General features: G+C 49.7%; 1 protein-coding gene across 7 annotated transcripts in view; it reads right to left on the bottom strand.

The window, feature by feature from the left end:
- Positions 1 to 15,816, bottom strand: part of RFX1 (regulatory factor X1) — a 38,582-nt gene extending 22,766 nt beyond the window's left edge. The window contains exons 1-10 of one of the 7 annotated variants that reach the window (XM_083185333.1): positions 15,293 to 15,816; positions 10,910 to 11,117; positions 9,896 to 10,002; positions 9,070 to 9,153; positions 8,733 to 8,828; positions 8,561 to 8,626; positions 4,046 to 4,141; positions 1,708 to 1,965; positions 1,508 to 1,602; positions 1,120 to 1,432 (exon numbers count right to left, since the gene is read on the bottom strand). In XM_083185333.1, coding sequence (XP_083041459.1) covers positions 1,120 to 1,432; positions 1,508 to 1,602; positions 1,708 to 1,965; positions 4,046 to 4,141; positions 8,561 to 8,626; positions 8,733 to 8,828; positions 9,070 to 9,153; positions 9,896 to 10,002; positions 10,910 to 11,081 — 1,287 coding nt within the window. In that variant the 5' untranslated portion in view covers positions 11,082 to 11,117; positions 15,293 to 15,816. Of the gene's footprint in view, positions 1 to 1,119; positions 1,433 to 1,507; positions 1,603 to 1,707; positions 1,966 to 4,045; positions 4,142 to 8,560; positions 8,627 to 8,732; positions 8,829 to 9,069; positions 9,154 to 9,895; positions 10,003 to 10,909; positions 11,118 to 14,995; positions 15,266 to 15,292 lie in introns of those variants that run through there. The other 6 variants (XM_083185334.1, XM_083185332.1, XM_083185330.1 and 3 more) reach the window with 6 other exon arrangements.
- Positions 15,817 to 21,534: the final 5,718 nt, after the last annotated feature.

Below are 21,534 nucleotides of genomic sequence, written 5' to 3'. Positions count from 1 at the left end.
AGGGTCTGGTAGGAGAACATCAGGGGAGAGTAAGACAGTCACATGGGGCAAAGTCACCAATAGGTACAGAGTCCGGAGGTCTAGTAGGTGAACGTCAGGGGAGAGTAAGCCAGTCACATGGGGCACAGTCACCAATAGGTACAGAGTCCCAGGGTCAGGTAGGAGAACATCAGGGGAGAGTAAGCCAGTCACATGGGGCACAGTCACCAATAGGTGCAGAGTCCCGGGGTCTGGTAGGAGAACATCAGGGGAGAGTAAGACAGTCACATGGGGCAAAGTCACCAATAGGTGCAGAGTCCCAGGGTCTGGTAGGGGAATATCAGGGGAGAGTAAGACAGTCACATGGGGCACAGTCACCAATAGGTGCAGAGTCCCAGGGTCTGGTAGGAGAACATCAGGGGAGAGTAAGACAGTCACATGGGGCAAAGTCACCAATAGGTACAGAGTCCGGAGGTCTAGTAGGTGAACGTCAGGGGAGAGTAAGCCAGTCACATGGGGCAAAGTCACCAATAGGTGCAGAGTCCCAGGGTCTGGTAGGGGAATATCAGGGGAGAGTAAGACAGTCACATGGGGCACAGTCACCAATAGGTGCAGAGTCCCGGGGTCTGGTAGGAGAACGTCAGGGGAGAGTAAGACAGTCACATGGGGCACAGTCACCAATAGGTGCAGAGTCCCGGGGTCTGGTAGGAGAACATCAGGGGAGAGTAAGACAGTCACATGGGGCACAGTCACCAATAGGTGCAGAGTCCCGGGGTCTGGTAGGAGAACGTCAGGGGAGAGTAAGACAGTCACATGGGGCACAGTCACCAATAGGTGCAGAGTCCGGAGGTCTAGTAGGTGAACGTCAGGGGAGAGTAAGCCAGTCACATGGGGCAAAGTCACCAATAGGTGCAGAGTCCTGGGGTCTGGTAGGAGATCATCAGGGGAGAGTAAGACAGTCACATGGGGCAAAGTCACCAATAGGTGCAGAGTCCCGGGGTCTGGTAGGAGAACATCAGGGGAGAGTAAGACAGTCACATAGGGCACAGTCACCAATAGGTGCAGAGTCCCAGGGACTGATAGGATAGTGAGAAGAGAGTGAATTATGGAGTTGGCATGGCTAATTAGATGAGGGCTTACCGTGGCAGGAGAGGCACGTGTGGTGTGAGAGAAGGACTGAGTAGCGTTGCCCATGATGAACCCACTCTGAATGACGTAGGTCCCAGCTCCCGTCCCTCCACTAGTTCCTGCTCCTCCGGCTGCCCCTGGTGGGGTGGCGTTGGTGAGGATCTGCCCTCCCGATACGTACATAGGAACTGATGGGCTGCTGGCCAAAGCTGGGGATGAGGTGGGGGAGCTGACCTGGCCCGTGGCACTCTGAGACTCGTAGTAAGTGGTGCCCGTGGCTTGGCTGTATAGCGGGTTCTCTGTATAGGGGAAGGACCCAGAGCGGCTGCAGGGTGAGAGAGAAATGTTAGATCATCACTCAGGGGATGGGTCTATGGGAAGAGAACAGGCGGGGGCTCACATGGTGCTTGCGGTGTAGCTGGTGTCTCCTCCCTCCACATACTGCACCTGTCCCGGATACACATGTTGTACAGGAACCTGCTGCAGCTGCTGCACCTGAGATTGGAGAAAACATGTCAGGCATATAGAATGTACACTAGTCGCCATACCCAATCACTGCTCTCCTGACCCTGGTCACGGCCTGGTCTCCCTGGCACCTACTTTCAGAGCTGTGGCAGCTGTGCCAAACATCAGCACTTGTGGCACCCTCTGCACTTTGACTCTCTGCTCTGGGTGGTCTGTGAGTGGGCTGGAGAACAGCAGGGGCTGCGGCACATAGTGGAAGAGCTCCAACCACTCAGGCTGCGTGCAGTGGTAGGCCGGAGCGGGGCTGAGCAGGTGCTGGTACAATACACTCTCTACTTCTTGCTGCTCTGTCTGATCCTCAGCTGAGCTATATAGGAACTGCCTGTCTGCACTCTGGAGGATAGAGAGACGGTTACACGAGGCTGACGGTGAGTTCATTAGTACACAGCCTATCACAGACGCAATGACATAAACAGACTCACTCTGGGTACGGATCCAGCAGATTTACCCGGCCACAAGTGGTCTAATACTGGCAGCTCCCCCAGACCCCCCATACATATATACAGACGCTACAACTAGTACATGCCTGACAAATCAGTGTCTGTGTTGGAACCCTACAGTGCAAGATGATAGTAAAACAGAAGAGCCAGCACAATCAATTCAGTCTGTCCTCGGGGTGGCGATATAGGCCTCAATGCGTTCCTTGCATCTCCACTATATGCAAGGAACAGACAGGACACTCTGGTCCAGATGTACTTAGCTGGAAAAGTGATACAATTAAGACGCACCAGCCAATCTGCAAATAAATAAAACCTGATTGGCTGCTGTTTATCACTCTCCATTTCATCATTTTTCAAGGCTTAGTACATCTCGCCCTCAGTCAGTACATTCTCTCTACAGACAGACATATATAAGGGGCACCCAGTCAGTACATTCTCTCTACAGACATACATGTAGGGGGCACCCAGTCAGTACATTCTCTCTTCAGACATACATGTAGGGGGCACCCAGTCAGTACATTCTCTCTACAGACATACATATATAGGGGGCACCCAGTCAGTACATTCTCTCTTCAGACATACATGTAGGGGGCAGCCAGTCAGTACATTCTTTCTACAGACATACATATATAGGGGGCACCCAGTCAGTACATTCTCTCTACAGACATACATATAAAGGGGCAGTGCCGGTGCAAGGCGCCGGAGCGCCCCAGGGGTGGGGGGGTGTGGAGGAATACGGCCAGCGCGCTGATCTGGGGGGGGGGGGATACGGCCGCCGTGCTGTTCCCTCCAGTGCATATATAATTACTCACCCGGGTCTAGCTCATCGGGTGGGAGGGAGAGCTGGAGGTCTGGCTTAGCGGGCAGGAGGGAGGCCTCGCAGTTCAGTCCCGGCGCAGTGTGACTGACATCTTCCTCCACCCGCATCGTGTACAGCCGCTCAGCCGGGCAGCGCTGAGCACTTGGCTCACCCTCAGACGCTGCCCGGCTGAGCGGCTGTACGCGGTGGGGGGTGGAGGAAGATGTCAGTTAACATGCACCGGGACTGAACTACAGCGCAACGAGCCCTCCCTCCTGCCCACTAAGCCAGACCTCCAGCTCTCCCTCCTGCCCTGCTCCCAACTACCGCCGCGCCCTAGGCAAATGCCTAACACTGCCTAGTGGTGGCGCCGGCCCTGTATAGGGGGTACCCAGTCAGTACATTCTCTCTACAGACATACATATATAGGGGGCACCCAGTCAGTACATTCTCTCTACAGACATACATATAAGGGGCACCCAGTCAGTATGTTCTCTCTACAGACATACATGTAGGGGGCACCCAGTCAGTACATTCTCTCTACAGACATACATATAGGGGGCACCAGTCAGTGCATTCTCTCTACAGACCTATAGGAGCACCCAGTCAGTACATTCTCTCTACAGACATACATATATAAGGGGCACCCAGTCAGTACATTCTCTTTACAGACATACATATAGGGGGCACCCAGTCAGTACATATTCTCTACATACATACATATATATAAGGGGCACTCAGTCAGTACATATTCTCTACATACATACATACATATATATAAGGGGCACTCAGTCAGTACATTCTCTCTACAGACATACATATAGGGGGCACCCAGTCAGTACATTCTCTCTACAGACATACATATAGGGGGCACCCAGTCAGTACAGGGTCCTACCTAGTAGCTTCACCACAACGTTCCTCTCACCCCAGGCACCACTTACTGTTATACTCATTTAAATTTAAAAACCTAGAAAAAGCGTCTTGCTAATAAATATATTATATAAATAGTAGTGCATTAGATATTACATGTAACATCACACCCTGAATACTAGCTGTGGTCAGGTGCTGATATGTGCACCTGCTGTACATCATTGTAAATTAGAAATATTTTCATTAGAAGCCTTTAGCGCTTTGGCGACCATGGTTTATTTAAGATCGACACCCACATTCGTACCTCCGGTGTTCCCTGGACATGCTGCAGCCCCTGGATACTCAGCTGATGAACAGGCGAAGACTTCTGGGGCTGGGGAGTGGCCTGCACAACGGAACGCTGCGGAGAGAGAGAGAAAGAGAGTAGTCACACTGCTGCAGGGAGGGCAAGCACAGGGAATCTGAGGCCGAACAGTCTTTACAGCTGGGGAGGCCAAACCGGTCCTAGAGATCTACCAATGGTCCATGTTTTCCAGATCCCTTAGCTGGTGCACAGCTGTAGTCATTACTAACTGTCACATTTTAAACATGCTGCAGTCATTCCTACAATAGATCCACAGGTTGCCTAAAACACATGAACTGGTGGTAGATCGTGAGGGTAGGTTTGTCCACCCCTGCTTTACAGCAGAGCACTACAGGAGAGTAAGAGAGGAGCCATGAGACACACTGCTGCCAAGGGTGTAACTGCCATAGGTGCAAGGGGTGCTATGGGGCCCAGAGCTGAAAGGGGCCCACTTTGCCTGTCAAAGTATCATGTGCTCTATACATTTTTCCACACTAGGTGATAAATAGGGGCCCTTCAAACTTTTGCTATGGGGCCCACATATATCTAGTTACACCACTGACTGCTGCACAGAGGACAAGTACAGAGAATCTGAGGCTGGGTATAGCCTGTACAGCTGAGCACTGCAGTGTGAGAGAGGAGCCAGGAGACACACTGCTGTACAGAGGACAAGTACAGAGGATCTGAGGCTGGGTATAGCCTGTACAGCTGAGCACTGCAGTGTGACAGAGGAGCCAGGAGACACACTGCTGCACAGAGGATCTGAGGCTGGGTATAGCCTGTACAGCTGAGCACTGCAGTGTGACAGAGGAGCCAGGAGACACACTGCTGCACAGAGGATCTGAGGCTGGGTATAGCCTGTACAGCTGAGCACTGCAGTGTGAGAGAGGAGCCAGGAGACACACTGCTGCACAGAGGATCTGAGGCTGGGTATAGCCTGTACAGCTGAGCACTGCAGTGTGAGAGAGGAGCCAGGAGACACACTGCTGCACAGAGGATCTGAGGCTGGGTATAGCCTGTACTGCTGAGCACTGCAGTGTGACAGAGGAGCCAGGAGACACACTGCTGCACAGAGGATCTGAGGCTGGGTATAGCCTGTACTGCCGAGCACTACAGTGTGACAGAGGAGACAGGAGACACACTGCTGTACAGAGGATCTGAGGCTGGGTATAGCCTGTACAGCCGAGCACTGCAGTGTGAGAGAGGAGCCAGGAGACACACTGCTGCACAGAGGACAAGTACAGAGGATCTGAGGCTGGGTATAGCCTGTACAGCTGAGCACTGCAGTGTGACAGAGGAGACAGGAGACACACTGCTGTACAGAGGATCTGAAGCTGGGTATAGCCTGTACTGCCGAGCACTGCAGTGTGACAGAGGAGCCAGGAGACACACTGCTGCACAGAGGATCTGAGGCTGGGTATAGCCTGTACTGCCGAGCACTGCAGTGTGACAGAGGAGCCAGGAGACACACTGCTGTACAGAGGATCTGAGGCTGGGTATAGCCTGTACTTCCGAGTACTACAGTGTGACAGAGGAGCCAGGAGACACACTGCTGTACAGAGGATCTGAGGCTGGGTATAGCCTGTACTGCCGAGCACTGCAGTGTGACAGAGGAGCCAGGAGACACACTGCTGCACAGAGGATCTGAGGCTGGGTATAGCCTGTACTGCCGAGTACTACAGTGTGACAGAGGAGCCAGGAGACACACTGCTGTACAGAGGATCTGAGGCTGGGTATAGCCTGTACTGCCGAGTACTACAGTGTGACAGAGGAGCCAGGAGACACACTGCTGTACAGAGGATCTGAGGCTGGGTATAGCCTGTACTGCCGAGCACTGCAGTGTGACAGAGGAGCCAGGAGACACACTGCTGCACAGAGGATCTGAGGCTGGGTATAGCCTGTACTGCCGAGCACTACAGTGTGACAGAGGAGCCAGGAGACACACTGCTGCACAGAGGACAAGTACAGAGGATCTGAGGCTGGGTATAGCCTGTACAGCTGAGCACTGCAGTGTGACAGAGGAGCCAGGAGACACACTGCTGTACAGAGGATCTGAGGCTGGGTATAGCCTGTACTGCCGAGCACTGCAGTGTGAGAGAGGAGCCAGGAGACACACTGCTGCACAGAGGATCTGAGGCTGGGTATAGCCTGTACTGCTGAGCACTGCAGTGTGACAGAGGAGCCAGGAGACACACTGCTGCACAGAGGATCTGAGGCTGGGTATAGCCTGTACAGCTGAGCACTACAGTGTGACAGAGGAGCCAGGAGACACACTGCTGCACAGAGGATCTGAGGCTGGGTATAGCCTGTACTGCCGAGTACTACAGTGTGACAGAGGAGCCAGGAGACACACTGCTGTACGGAGGATCTGAGGCTGGGTATAGCCTGTACAGCTGAGCACTGCAGTGTGAGAGAGGAGCCTGGAGACACACTGCTGTACATAGGACAAGTACAGAGGATCTGAGGCTGGGTATAGCCTGTACAGCTGAGCACTGCAGTGTGAGAGAGGAGCCAGGAGACACACTGCTGCACAGAGGATCTGAGGCTGGGTATAGCCTGTACTGCCGAGCACTACAGTGTGACAGAGGAGCCAGGAGACACACTGCTGCACAGAGGACAAGTACAGAGGATCTGAGGCTGGGTATAGCCTGTACAGCTGAGCACTGCAGTGTGACAGAGGAGCCAGGAGACACACTGCTGTACAGAGGATCTGAGGCTGGGTATAGCCTGTACAGCTGAGCACTGCAGTGTGAGAGAGGAGCCAGGAGACACACTGCTGCACAGAGGATCTGAGGCTGGGTATAGCCTGTACTGCTGAGCACTGCAGTGTGACAGAGGAGCCAGGAGACACACTGCTGCACAGAGGATCTGAGGCTGGGTATAGCCTGTACAGCTGAGCACTACAGTGTGACAGAGGAGACAGGAGACACACTGCTGTACAGAGGATCTGAGGCTGGGTATAGCCTGTACAGCCGAGCACTGCAGTGTGAGAGAGGAGCCAGGAGACACACTGCTGCACAGAGGACAAGTACAGAGGATCTGAGGCTGGGTATAGCCTGTACAGCTGAGCACTGCAGTGTGACAGAGGAGACAGGAGACACACTGCTGTACAGAGGATCTGAGGCTGGGTATAGCCTGTACTGCCGAGCACTGCAGTGTGACAGAGGAGCCAGGAGACACACTGCTGTACAGAGGATCTGAGGCTGGGTATAGCCTGTACTTCCGAGTACTACAGTGTGACAGAGGAGCCAGGAGACACACTGCTGTACAGAGGATCTGAGGCTGGGTATAGCCTGTACTGCCGAGCACTGCAGTGTGACAGAGGAGCCAGGAGACACACTGCTGCACAGAGGATCTGAGGCTGGGTATAGCCTGTACTGCCGAGTACTACAGTGTGACAGAGGAGCCAGGAGACACACTGCTGTACAGAGGATCTGAGGCTGGGTATAGCCTGTACTGCCGAGTACTACAGTGTGACAGAGGAGCCAGGAGACACACTGCTGTACAGAGGATCTGAGGCTGGGTATAGCCTGTACTGCCGAGTACTACAGTGTGACAGAGGAGCCAGGAGACACACTGCTGTACAGAGGATCTGAGGCTGGGTATAGCCTGTACAGCTGAGCACTGCAGTGTGAGAGAGGAGCCTGGAGACACACTGCTGTACAGAGGACAAGTACAGAGGATCTGAGGCTGGGTATAGCCTGTACAGCTGAGCACTGCAGTGTGACAGAGGAGCCAGGAGACACACTGCTGCACAGAGGACAAGTACAGAGGATCTGAGGCTGGGTATAGCCTGTACAGCTGAGCACTGCAGTGTGACAGAGGAGCCAGGAGACACACTGCTGTACAGAGGATCTGAGGCTGGGTATAGCCTGTACTGCCGAGCACTGCAGTGTGACAGAGGAGCCAGGAGACACACTGCTGCACAGAGGATCTGAGGCTGGGTATAGCCTGTACTGCCGAGCACTACAGTGTGACAGAGGAGACAGGAGACACACTGCTGCACAGAGGATCTGAGGCTGGGTATAGCCTGTACTGCCGAGCACTACAGTGTGACAGAGGAAACAGGAGACACACTGCTGCACAGAGGATCTGAGGCTGGGTATAGCCTGTACTGCCGAGCACTACAGTGTGACAGAGGAGCCAGGAGACACACTGCTGTACAGAGGATCTGAGGCTGGGTATAGCCTGTACTGCCGAGCACTACAGTGTGACAGAGGAGACAGGAGACACACTGCTGCACAGAGGACCTGAGGCTGGGGAGCAGTCTGTACATCTGAGCCGCATAATACAATACCAGATATGTGACAATGACAATAAACCCATTCTGAATTCAAACAAATTATTCAAGGGTAAAAGGCTGACCAGAAAACATACAGTCTGCTCAGACAAATGTGTGTACATCATGTAAATAATCTCTGGGCCCATAAAGAATTATGCACCAATAAGTGGAAATGGGGTAAGACGTATGCTGACCTCTTGTGGAGCTCCGTGTACTTGCAGCGACTGGCCTTGTCCTGTCTTCAGCGCCGAGCTGTCACTCTGTAACACAAACGTGGTATTATATCCCTGTGCACCCAGCAAGATCCCCTGATATCCCACTATTACATAACAATACAGAGATGTAGCCAACATACCCCGTACTTACCTCTGGCGGGGAGTGTACCGGCTGCTGCACCGTGTGCACCGCCAGGGAGACTTGTGCTGCCTTTATGGCTTGCGGAGTGCTCTGCACCACCAGGCGCTACCATACAGGGGAGACAGAGAGTCAGATATAAGGGGAAGAGCAGCTGTTGGTGACAGGAGCAGGTATGAATGGGAGGGTGATACTATATACATGATGCAATTCCAGCTGGGTTAGAAGCTGCAGTCCTGTCTCAGCACAACATCCCAGTGATTACTACTGTACATGAGGACCATGGTGAGATGAAATGAGAATGGCAGCAGGGCCACTGCTGGGTGGTGACAGTGACATAGTGACGTACTTGCTGGGGTACAGCTGCTCCTGCTAGCTGCAGGGGGGACACAGTAGTTATTTTGGGCTGGACCCTGGCTTGTACAAGCAGCCTCTGTGTGTGAAAATGCAAAGCCAGGGTTAGAGTGAGGAAACGTAAATACAGGTGCAAAGGCGGGAGGCAGAGCAGGTAATACAGAGGGTGTAGGAGGGAGGCAGAGCAGGTAATACAGAGGGTGTAGGAGGGAGGCAGAGCAGGGAATACAGAGGTATAACAGGGAGGGAGGCAGAGCAGGTAATGCAAAGGGTGTAGGAGAGAGGCAGAGCAGGTAATACAGAGGGTGTAGGAGGGAGGCAGAGCAGGTAATATAGAGGGTGTAGGAGGGAGGCAGAGCAGGTAATACAGAGGGTGTAAGGAGGGAGGAGAGGGTGTAGGAGGGATGGCAGAGCAGGTAATACAGAGGGTATAGGAGGGAGGCAGAGCAGGGAATACAGAGGGCATAGGAGGGAGGCAGAGCAGATAACACAGAGGGTATAGGAGGGAGGCAGAGCAGGGAATACAGAGGGCATAGGAGGGAGGCAGAGTGGGTATAGGAAGGAGGCAGAGCAGGGAATACAGAGGGTATAGGAGGGAGGCAGAGCAGGTAATAATACAGAGGGTATTGGAGGGATGGCAGAGCAGGTAATAAAGAGGATGTAGGAGGGAGGCAGCACAGGGAATACATAGGGTGTAGGAGGGAGGCAGAGCAGTTAACACAGAGGTAAGAGGCAAGCAGGGCAGGTAATACAAATGGTGAGTTGTACATGATGCACGTCTGCTCCAGCCCTCACTGTGTCAGGGACAGTTGCTACTATACCTGCTGTGCTGCCTGCACTTGCTGGACTACTTGTGTGGGTACTGCGGCCTGGGGGGCAGAGGATCCCCCTGGGCTCAGCTCCCCATCGCTGGCTCTCATAGCCCCTTCTGTGGGAATGGAAAGAGCCAGTGTTAGGGAATTGGTCTTAAAAACTTACCAAACGCATTACAGACATGAAATAAGAATTTTAAAGACAATTTTGGCAATTGATTCGGAACTACTGGTGTGTAAAGCTTGTATAACATTTCATATGAGAATAAGAAATGACTGGCCTAATTACCAGCATTCTGTTCGGTGCTGCAACCCCCCGATCCTACAGACCACGGCTAGGTCATCTGACAGATAGCTTGTGACTTTTCTTAATATTAGATCAACACATGAGAACAAACCATGGACTAATGTGTTTCCATGGCGACAGGTTTGACTAAAAAAAGCCAGTTCATCAAAAGTGAACTGTCGAATGGAAATAACAATGTGTTTTCTAGTTTTGAACAGACTATTTCAGGCAGATGTCCAAAGCAGATCTGTTAAACACCTGTAGTACACATCATTACGCCTTCAATTACATAATATCCTTTCTCTGTGGCATTGTTCTTTTACGGCTGCCCTGACCTATAACATTGTACTCACATAGCCCCGCCCCCTCGGTAGATCCCTTGGGGTACACACTGCCTAGTGCACCGGTAGGGAGGAGGGGCAGGAAATAAATGCCCCCTTCTTAAATAGGAATCACTTCTAGTTGGTGACATGGAACACGTGTAATGCCTTTCCTGTCTGTTTCGTCCAGTTCTGCTTATATGGGAACAGTCTTATTTTTAGTTTAAGGAAACATAGTAGCGTAACAAAAGGAGGAAGCTGGTCAGCCAGCAATGGGCTACTGAAAACAGAAAGGCCCCCCCAAAAATAAGAGAATTCAAGCTGCACACAAGTGACTGGAAACGAGACACGTTTATGGTACTGACCGATACTATAAATCGCCATTCACAACGTAGACCCAGTGCCATAATAACTTACCGGACACGGTAACCACAATGTACTGCTGCGGGGCTGGGACCTGAGAACCAGCCGACTGGGAAGTGGGTGTTGGGGGAGCAACTTGCAGTTCAGCCACGTACTGCTGTGGGGTGGTCTGGGCGGCAGCGGGTGCGGTGGCCTGCAGCTCCGTCACATAGGCCTGTGTAGCCATGGTGGGCGGTGAGAGCGGCACCTTCCCTGCGGGAGACTGCAGAGGTTACCATCACATAAAATAGCTTGTATGCATTCAATTCAGCTACAATAAATATACAGTCACTGGCAGGGCCATAGGGGTGCGCTCGCAGTGGTGCACACATGTTAGGACCAGAGGATTGTGGGTGGGATTCGGGTTCATAATTAACTTTCTGAATGGTGCGGGTTTCCACATGCATACTGGTGAAAATACGCTGCTTAGCAAGTGGGTCTGAATCATGCCCTGCGCTCGACATACAGGGTAGAGCAGGGGTGGGCAATAAGCGGCTCTCCAGCTGTTGATAAATTACACATCCCAGCATGCCTTGCATCAGTTTAAGCATGGCCAAATAGCAAAACTACAGCAAGGCATGCTGGGATGTGTAATTAATCAACAGTTGGAGAGCCGCTTACTGCCCACCCCTGGGGTAGAGTCCCAGCTGCGCTGAGTGGGTGCAGGCATGTGATAAAACAAGATATTGTGGAATGAGATTATTAAAATGAGATAAAGCGGTAAGGAGGGCAAAGAGTGGAGAGTGATAAAGTACCAGCCAATCAGCTCCTAACTGTCATGTTACAGGCTGTGTTTGAAAAATGACTGTTACAAGCTGTCTGGCTGGCACTTTCTCTTTCTCTTTCTCTCTCTCTCTCTCTATCCTTAGTACAGCTGGTGCTAGGATTGGTTATAAGAGGGTGTGACTGAGCTGTGATGTGTACAATGATGCACAATGCGCCTGGTTATTCAGAAGCCTGTGACCGCGCTTTCAGTCATACGCAAAAATCCCGGCAGTTTTCAGGTGCATCATTCTGGAACTAGTGTATGTCTGAAAGGCTCTACCCGGGATTTTAGTCTTCTAAAATCCCTGGTCCTCCGCGCCTGCATTTGACTCGGGATTTTTACAAACCTGGGATTGTACTGGGTTAAACATCCCGGGTGGTAGGTCTAAAAGGGGTATCAGACAACTGCACTACATTAATTTGTCATAATAGGTGTGAAAATTGGCAAACATTTGTATTCATCATAATGACCTGTAATATTTACCTTATATAGGAAATATATTTTTTTTTTTCACAAAACATTTTTTATTTTAATTTATATAACAAATGTGAGTGACTGGATATTTTGAACATCTGTCACAGAAATGTTGGCACTCAAAGCGTTAAGTGCCCAAGTTACCTAATTATTCCATCATTATAGAACATTAGGATAAACACTAATAATACTCTGTATTTTTCTTTCTTTCAGTTAGATGGGAGATAAATGCTGCCTGTTAGGATAATCCATCCAATTTGAGCATTACTGTATTGTTAATAGTTTTATGATAGTGATTGATTGATTATTTGGGAAATGATTCAAGTCAGTGTAATTTGCTATGGTCGTCACATATGCATTATAGGGGCTGGATACAGGGATGTACAGCTGTAACTAGCATTTCCCGTGCAGGAGACTTGCAGACATATGCAAACAACTCAGACACTGTCTTGTCCACAGAGGCACCCTTGGCGGGCGTCTCACATTCACATACCCTCCAACAGTACCGATTTAGCCGGTACAGTACCGTTTTTTAACGGCCTGTACCAGCTAAAACCCTCTGTACCGATTGTACCGATTTTTAGCTGCACTCCAGTGCAGCGCTTGACAGTGACACAGGAACCTCCTCCCGCGGCCGCCTTCAACTCTCTCTCAGCCGAGGACTCTGGGAGGTGTAGTATACACACCACCATCTGTTCAGCTGAGAGCTTGAGTCCACCAAAAAGGACTGCAAATCCCGAGGTAACCCAGGGGGGAACGCGGCGGTCCCGCCTCCCCCTGCTCAGGGTGCTGCAGCGGGATCAATGTCAGCCTGTGTGGAGTGTGCACAGGGACAATGAATCACCGGTGCAGCAGCAGAGGAACGGTGCCGGGCGGGGACGTGGGGCTACCCTGGTAAGGTGATTTGCACGAGCTGTGTGACACGTGCTGCTGCCACTTACATACAGTGTAAGGAGGGGGCACGCTGGGCATCAACGGGATGCTGTCTCCACAGGACGGTGCTGGGGGAAATGTGCAGGATCGCCCATTACATACCCTCCAACTGACCGTACCATTAAAAGTATAGGAGAGGGGGCTTGGCCACGCCCCTTTTACCAGCGGCCACGCCCCCTTTGCGATTGTGTACCGATTTCTCCCACTCAAATGTTGGAGGGTATGCATTCACCACTTATATGTACTACATTCAGAACACTACAGGACCTATGAGGGCCTTTCCTAAAAGGCCTGGGACCTCTCCAGCAACAAATTTGGCTCATTAGGCAGCAAGGGTCATGCAATAATGACGCATTTCACGTCATCAAGGCCTTTCTCCTATGCAGGAAGAGACACAGGAACCAGGAGGGTGGACTAGTCTCCCTGGATTGCAGGAGTAGTCCCAAAAAAAGAATGAGACTAGGCAAAGGCTAATACGGAAATAATGCAAAAACATATATATAATATCTACACACTTGTAACATCTGTATTTACAGTGAGTTCTGATTGTTTCAGTGTTCGGTAGGAAAACTTCTCGGTGACTGATCAAATCTATATAAATAAAACGGAAAAGAGCTCCGCCCCCTGACACCTGTGAAGCCCCGTCTCCTTCTTTTGATTGACCCACAGGCCAATCAGTAAAAAAAAAAAAAGAATGACCATCGACAGGTAAAAACATCATCCATTACATAGTTTAACACTATAGAGGGCCAGTTGCACTATTTCCAACAATAGCAACCATTGATGGCCATCCCTACAAATTACTGCTTAACGGAAAGTGAAAGCTATTTTTGCAGGGACACTGATCTGTTTCAAACTTGATATGAAGAGAGGGAACTATAAAGACAGACATTAGAGGTAGGAGCAGATAGGGACTGGTGGTGGAGTGGGGAGTTTGTTTGCTAAAAAGTTTTACAGCTCAAAGTAACAGTAAAAACTGTCACTGCTCAAAGTGAAAGTAACAATGGTCACAGCTCAAAGAGAAAGTACATTGAAGAAGCCGTCCGTTTGACAAGCTTTTAATCAGTATCTTATAATTTACAGTAATGTTTTCATTATAGCATATATTTATTTCAGGGCTGGGTTCATTCCATGCCCCAGGCAAACTATTAAAACATATTTGGGTATTATAGTAACACATCTGAATTTAGTTTTACCTCTCACACACTCTATATATTATTATTGTGAAGCTGTAAGCAAAAATTGTGATTCCAAAGGCAATTTGGCATGGGGGGGTGTGGGCTCCCCAATACCGCATCATGGCCCTTTATAGAACCGACCCCCTTAGAGATAGGAGTTGCTACATTATTTAGAAAGTTTTGGGACTGGGGTTGTGTTGGCAATATGCTGCCGCAAGTACCAATGACTAGACATCTGGGGGTGATGACCTTCTGTCAGGGGTTTACTAAGCCTTGGAGAGTGTTAAATTGGAGAAAAATACACTACCAGCCAATCAGCTGCTAACTGTCAGACTGTTTGAAAAATGACAGGAGCAGCCTGGTTGGTAGTTTATCTTTCTCCACTCTATCTCACTCTCCAGGGCCCTCAGTGAGTTAACTGAGTAATGATCATACTCCATCTCACTGTCTATTGAAACAGACTTTGTGTAGACAGATAGATAGACACACACACACACACACACACACACACACACTATATGTCACTTCTTGTAATGGGATTGCCATATGGCACATACGTCTTCCTATCCGCAATTCCTCAGTGTGTGGTGAAGTTATACTCTGCCCTTTCCCTTTAGAGGGCAAGACTCAGCTGCCGGGGGAACTGCATTATTATAATATAAATTAATTATTATTCTCATTATTCTAATCAAATATGTCATAATTACAATTCACAGTTGGTTTCGCCCGCCCACCCCCTCATTCTGCCACCATTTGGTATAATCGAGGATCCACCCCCTCACTCGGACGATGACCAATCAAGAAGGACGAAACGTGTCTCCACGGCAACGGTTCCGCCCCTCTCCTCCGGTCTCCATGGCGACGCACGGCCTGCTCCTCTCTCCCGCTCGCAGTAGGCGCCGCCATTTTGGAAAGGGGAGGGGTGGGAAAACCGTTTGACGTCGTCATAACGACCGAGTGCTACCCGGTCCCCGGTGTGACACCTAACGTTGCCAACAGCCCTTTGGCGCCCGCTTCCCTGTCACGGCTTCGCCTACGAGCACTTACCGTGGGGTTCCGGCTTCAGTCCAGTGCTGAGTGGCGGGGAGTGCCCGGTAGGGGAAGAGTCCGGCCCCCACCCTGCTAGTAACGGAAAGGCTGTGTAATGTGTCGGCGGCGGCGTGGGGGGGGGGGGGAACGGGGAACTAGCCGCCGGGTGTTGTTGTTGTTGATTGCCGTTGCCGGGGTTCTTGTCGCCACGACTACCGTGGCTATGGCCGCTCCGTCCCTCACCCGGGCAACTGTTGCTACCGACCCTCCCCTTCTTTCTGTCGTCAACGAAGGCAGAGCAAGGCAGCGTCTCTAATTGGTCCGGTGATGTGTCAGTCAAGACGTAATTGGAAGCGAATTATGTATATTAAACGTCTGTCAAAATAGTTGGGCGTAAACCTTTTGGGCTAGACCTCTTCTGATTGGCCACACCAATGTCAATCAGTAAATCATCTGTTGTGATTGGGCAGCTTGTTATCGCAGACCGCCCCTTTGTGTGTTCATGGAAACCTGCCACATTGGATTCCTGTCACAGTGGCAGGTTTCCATGAACCTGGGTGTTCAGGCGCCTGGCGGGACCTAGTGCGCATGCTCCGTGCGCAATGACCCCTGGGAGTTGTAGTTCTCAATGTGCATAACTTCATTTTGTTGTTTTCCCAAGCTCTGCGCTCAGTCTCTCTGCCAGGAAGCATACATACCTCCCTACAGACCTAAACAGCCAGGGATATTATGCTGCATATACAGATTTATCCCTGGCTGTTTAGGTCTGTAGGAAAATCCTTTGAGAGAAGTGTTTAAGTTCAGAGTATTTTATTTAAAAGTTTTCGTTGCGGCCACCGCTTACGCCAGTTACATTAGCCTCTTTCAGAATAGCATCATCGTACGCAACCCTATACCTCCCAACATCTGTGTGTCGTTAATCGGGACACTTGCATTCCATCTGCAGGTCATCCGTATGTCATTTTAGAACAACTACGTCTGACAGAGCAATCTAAGTGGTGTTTCATTCAGGCGCTGACATTACTGCTATTATTTTCCGACATTTAGATAAGCCCGGTGGCGTAACTAGATACATGTGGGCCCCATAGCAAAAGTTTGTAAGGGCCCCATTCATCAACTAATGCTGAAAAATGTATATAGCACATGATTCTTTGACAGGCAAAGTGGGCCCCTCTCAGTTCCGGGCCCCATAGTAGCTACACCTCCTGCACCTATGGTAGCTACACCTCTGTATATAACACATGTAACTGTGACAGGGAAGGTGGCCCCTCTCAGCTCTGGGCCTCATAGCAGCTGCTTTCCCTGCACCTATGGTAGCTACACCCCTGTATATAACACATGTAACTGTGACAGAGAAGGTGGCCCCTCTCAGCTCTGGGCCCCATAGTAGCTGCACCCCCTGCACCTATGGTAGCTACATCCCTGTATATAACACATGTAACTGTGACAGGGAAGGCGGCCCCTCTCAGCTCTGGGCCCTCCAACTGTACCGATTTAGCCGGTACAGTACCGTTTTTTAACGGTCTGTACCGGCTAAATCGGAGTGTACCGAATGTACCGACTTTTGTAAGATTCCGACCTTCACTCCATTTATCAGGCACGCCGCAGAATGAAATGGTAATTCATTCTTCAGAATCTGGCCCCACTCCGGCACCCTCTCCGTTCCCAGTGGTGCATTGCGTCGGCCGCGGGTCCTGGCAGCGGCGTCAGCGTCATGACGTCACGCAGCCGGCGGACCCTCCCTGTGACACTGGTCCACAGCATACACGCACGGTGAGGGAGGGAGCATGAGGCTCAGGTGGTAATATATGGAGCTGTGGCAAGGTACAGGTTGAGTATCCCGTATCCAAAATGCTCGGGACCAGGAGAATTTTGGATAACAGATTATTCCGTATTTCGGAATATTTTAATATTTCAATGATGTATTTTGAAGTATCTTGCATTTATGCTGTATAAACACATAATATACACACAAATATATTTTATTACCACATAAAATACACACAAATATATTTTAATTGTTCAAAAAACAAGGTTTCAAAACGTGAAACAAAATGTGTGTACTATCTCAGCACTGAATTTGAATGCCAAGCAATCATTTTCTTGTACATATATAGTGCCAGTTACATATCATGTCACCAGTGATGCTGTTACAAATGTCCCCAGTGAGTTTTTAGCAAAAAAAAAAAAAAATTTTCACTTTCTGGAATGTCCGTATTTTGGAATAATTCGGATAACGGATATTCGGATACGGGATACTCGACCTGTATTAAATATAAACGCTGAAGCAGGCTTTTTTCTGACTGGCTCAGTGGTCGCTGCTGCCGCTGCCCTGGATTGGCTGGTGCTGAGTTCTTTGCTGATGCTCGCATATATATATATATATATATATATATATATATATATATATATATATATATATATATATACAGTATATATATATATATGTGTGTGTAAGGGGAGTGTTTATATATATATATATATATATATATATATATATATAGACAGTTGCATACGGGCAGCACTCCAAGTTAGCATCAAATGCTGAAAGATAAGGTGCCCTCCGTGGGACACAGCCGGTACCAGACAGGCTGTGGACATAAACAGTGGGATGGCGGCACTCTACTTGAAATAACAGGACACAGGAGACCTTGGAATTACAAGGTCTCCTGTGTCCTGTTATTTCAAGTAGAGTGCCGCCATCCCACTGTTTATATATATATATATATATATATATATATATATATATATATATACAAAATGTAGATCCAGACTGCGCACAGCCACAATCTTCAAAAAATAGGAGTGTGTCCTTGGGTCAGGATGTAGTGCAGCTCTCTCCAAATAAAGCCAGACCTTAGCTTTAATTGTCCCAATCACATGTAGAGAAAAAGCGCAGATATGAGCAAAGTGTAAAACAAATTTTACTAAAAGTGCAGGCTCACATACATCATAGATAACAGCAAACAGCTTGCCACAGTGATATCCAACACGGTGCACCAACGACTTGAATAGCCTTTTCACCGCCGCCAATGCCTCCGTGGTCAGGAACTCCAAAAGCACAGCGTTTTCAGTTTAGGCCACGCCCAACCGGTTTCGTCATCTGGGGACTTCGTCAGGGGGTGTGACACATATATAGGGGGTGTGATATATATATATATATATATTAGCATAAAAATGCCCAGTACGCATTCGGAAAGGGGGTGTGGACACCCCCCCTTTATCAAAGAACATGCCCCCTTTACCATTTTCCACGCCCCTTTGCGAATGTGTACCGATTTTTAACATTCATATGTTGGAGGGTATGCCTATAGCAGCTGCACCCCCTGCACCTATGGCAGTTACGCTCTTGGATTAGCCGGTAAGTAGTCAATCTACAATCTTGCTTTTATACACGTTTGCTAGAATTTGTTGCTATCTTTCTGAGAGATCTGGTTGTGTCATTCATGCAGCTCCTCGTAATGCGCTCTCTCATATGTGTTGGTTATTACAGGATAGACGTGTGGTTTCTGAATAAATGTGGGTGCAGCTGGTATATCTGTGCATGTAGAGAGAAGCTATTATTTCTATTGGTAGATGTATATATATATACGTGTGAAGGAGTACTTGCTTCTTGGTCATGAGTTATGTCTTCTAAATTGTTTCTCTTGAATCTTTTTAACTTGTTCTTAACTACTTCCCCCTGACTATGGAAAGAATTGTATTGTCACATAGAATTATAAAAACATATTTAAACTTATGCTTATGAGGGAGGGAGCTGTAAAGACAGACATTGGAGGTAGGAGCAGATAGGGATTGGTGGTGGGGAGTTTGCTAAAAAGTTTTAAAGCTCAAAAGTGACGGTAAAAACTGTCACTGCTCAAAGTGTAAGTAAAAACGGTCACAGCTCAAAGAGAAAGTACATAGCAGAAGTCGTCATTTTGACAAGCTTTTAATCAGTATCATATTTGGGTATTATAGTAACACAACTGAATTTAGTTTTACCTCTCACACTCTCTATATTATTATTGTGGAGCTGTAAGCAAAAATTGTGATTCCAAAGGCAATTTGGCATGGGGGGTGTGGGCGCCCCAATGCCCCATCGTGGCCCTTAAAGAACCGACCCCCTTAGAGATAGGAGTTGCTACATTATTAAGAAAGTTTTGGGACTGGGGTTGTGTTGGTGATTTGCTGCCCCAAGTACCAATGACTAGACATCTGGGGGTGATGACCTTCTGTAAGGGGTGTATAAGCCTTGGAGAGCGTTAAATTGGAGAGAAAGCACCCATCACATCTCATCTCATGGCATGGGTGCTTGTACAATGAAATATTGCATCGGATTTGGTGCACTGAGATCACATGTCATTGTAGAAGCACTCCTGTGCACTTTATATGGACATTGCATCGCACGCCACTATAGACGCTGCACGATGCGATTTCACTACGGAGAATAGCCCAGTACGCAAAATGCGTACTGGCCGCCCTGCTAGGAAACAAGTACCGACCATTCACCTAAACATCTTTACTACTGCTGTTTGTTTGTTAGTTTGGATACCCTACATCCAGTGGTGTAGCTATGGGTCTGCAGCCCTAGCCATGGTGTGGGGGGGGGGGGGCACGGGGGTGCAGGGTCCTGATGCAGCGACCTGCGGGAGCCGGAGTCAAAATGAAAGTAGGGGCTGTGGGTGGCCACTCTGCTGCAGTGCCGATCTGCCGTACAGGCAGCCGATGACAGCCGGAAGCTGTCATAAAAGAATACAATGAAAAGCCTGCAGCTGCACAGGCTACAGTGTTCTCCCCCACGCTTTCAATTATGGGCGGTCCGCCCGGCATGTGTCCCCTTGTCGCCCGGCAGCTCTTGTTGGAGAGGGTGTCGGGATGAGCGGGGACAAGTGGGGAGCAGAAATCCTGGCGGCGCCATATGTACAGCGCCGAGCAGGAGGCCCTGCCATTGAAGGTAGCTCTCTCTTGGGGGAGGGCAGGGTATGTGGTGGCGACACCCAAGGTTGCTCTTACTGAGGGGGAGGAAGGGGCGCCAGAATTTTTTGGGCAGGGGGTGCACGATTTCTAGTTACGGCCCTGCCTACATCTCAAACCTCTGCTTTCTACATATCCAGGATACTCCTTTCACCAGTGATTTTCAACCTTTCTCAACTCGCGGCACACCAAACAAGATTTTAAAATTGCCAAGGCACATCACCCACACAGAGGGAAAAAAATTGGTTCCACAGGAAAAAAAATATAGCTCCCCATATGAAAAAAAATCACACTGGTCCCCACAGGCAACAAAAACATCAACTAATGATGATTAGTGGATGACAGGAGGAGGTGGGGCCAGCAGCAAGATCTGGACCTACTGGCATCAGAAAGAAGTGGTCCCATATGTCTAGTGGAGACAGGACCGGAGCAGGAAGACACTAGTGAATAACAGTTGAACAGGTGGTTGTGGCTGTAGACTGGTGTGGCCATCTCTAGCTCAAAATGCTGCCTTCTACCCATTTTACTTGCAGAGGCAACTTGGGATGTGGCTTGGTGTGAAAGGTTCATCCTGGGTGGTCTGTCCCTGGACTTCCAGGGTCGAACCTGGAACCGTCAGGACTCCGCTGCCCGTCCTGTGCTGCACGGACCCCGCTGCCCAGATGCCACTGCCCAGCCGCCACTGCCCGGACCCCGCTGCTGCACATGCTTCACCGCTGTCACACACCTACAGATCGGATCATCGGACCAACACATCGTGGGTGCTAAAAAGCACCGGCAATGTGCCGCTTGTGGGTCCGATCTGACAAATTGAACCTGCAGCAGGTTCAATCTGTAGGGTCCGACCCAATGTGCATGGGACCTTGCATGGAGTCGGATGAGGTGTCAAACACATCCGAGTTGGCCCGATTTCTCGGCCGGATCCATCTGGATCTGGCGAAATCATCCCAAATCAGACAAGTGTATGGGCACCTTTGCACTGCACCACGTACCATTTGTATTACTGTTGCTGTACCGAGTGTATGGGGGTCTTAACTGTTATTTTTCAAACAGCTGATTGGCTGGTGTGTTATCACCTTCTACGTTATCTCTTCCCCAGGCTTAATACATCTGCCGCACTGAGAGTTCTTCTCTCCCATAACGTGGGGCCTGATTCGAATATGTCTGCCCCATGTGTGTATTACCGCTGTCCGTTCATTAGCAGGGCCCAAACTACAGCTCCCAAATCTCCCAGTGCTCATGGGCCAGCTCCCCATCACTAGCTGCTCTGTTCAGCGATGGTGGCACTTCCTGCGAGGACCCCC

The sequence above is a fragment of the Crinia signifera genome, chromosome 4 (genome assembly GCF_055691185.1).
Source record: "Crinia signifera chromosome 4, ASM5569118v1, whole genome shotgun sequence".
Lineage (NCBI taxonomy): Eukaryota > Metazoa > Chordata > Amphibia > Anura > Myobatrachidae > Crinia > Crinia signifera.
Note: the sequence above shows the minus strand (reverse complement) of the source record. Positions and strands in the feature narration are given on the sequence as shown.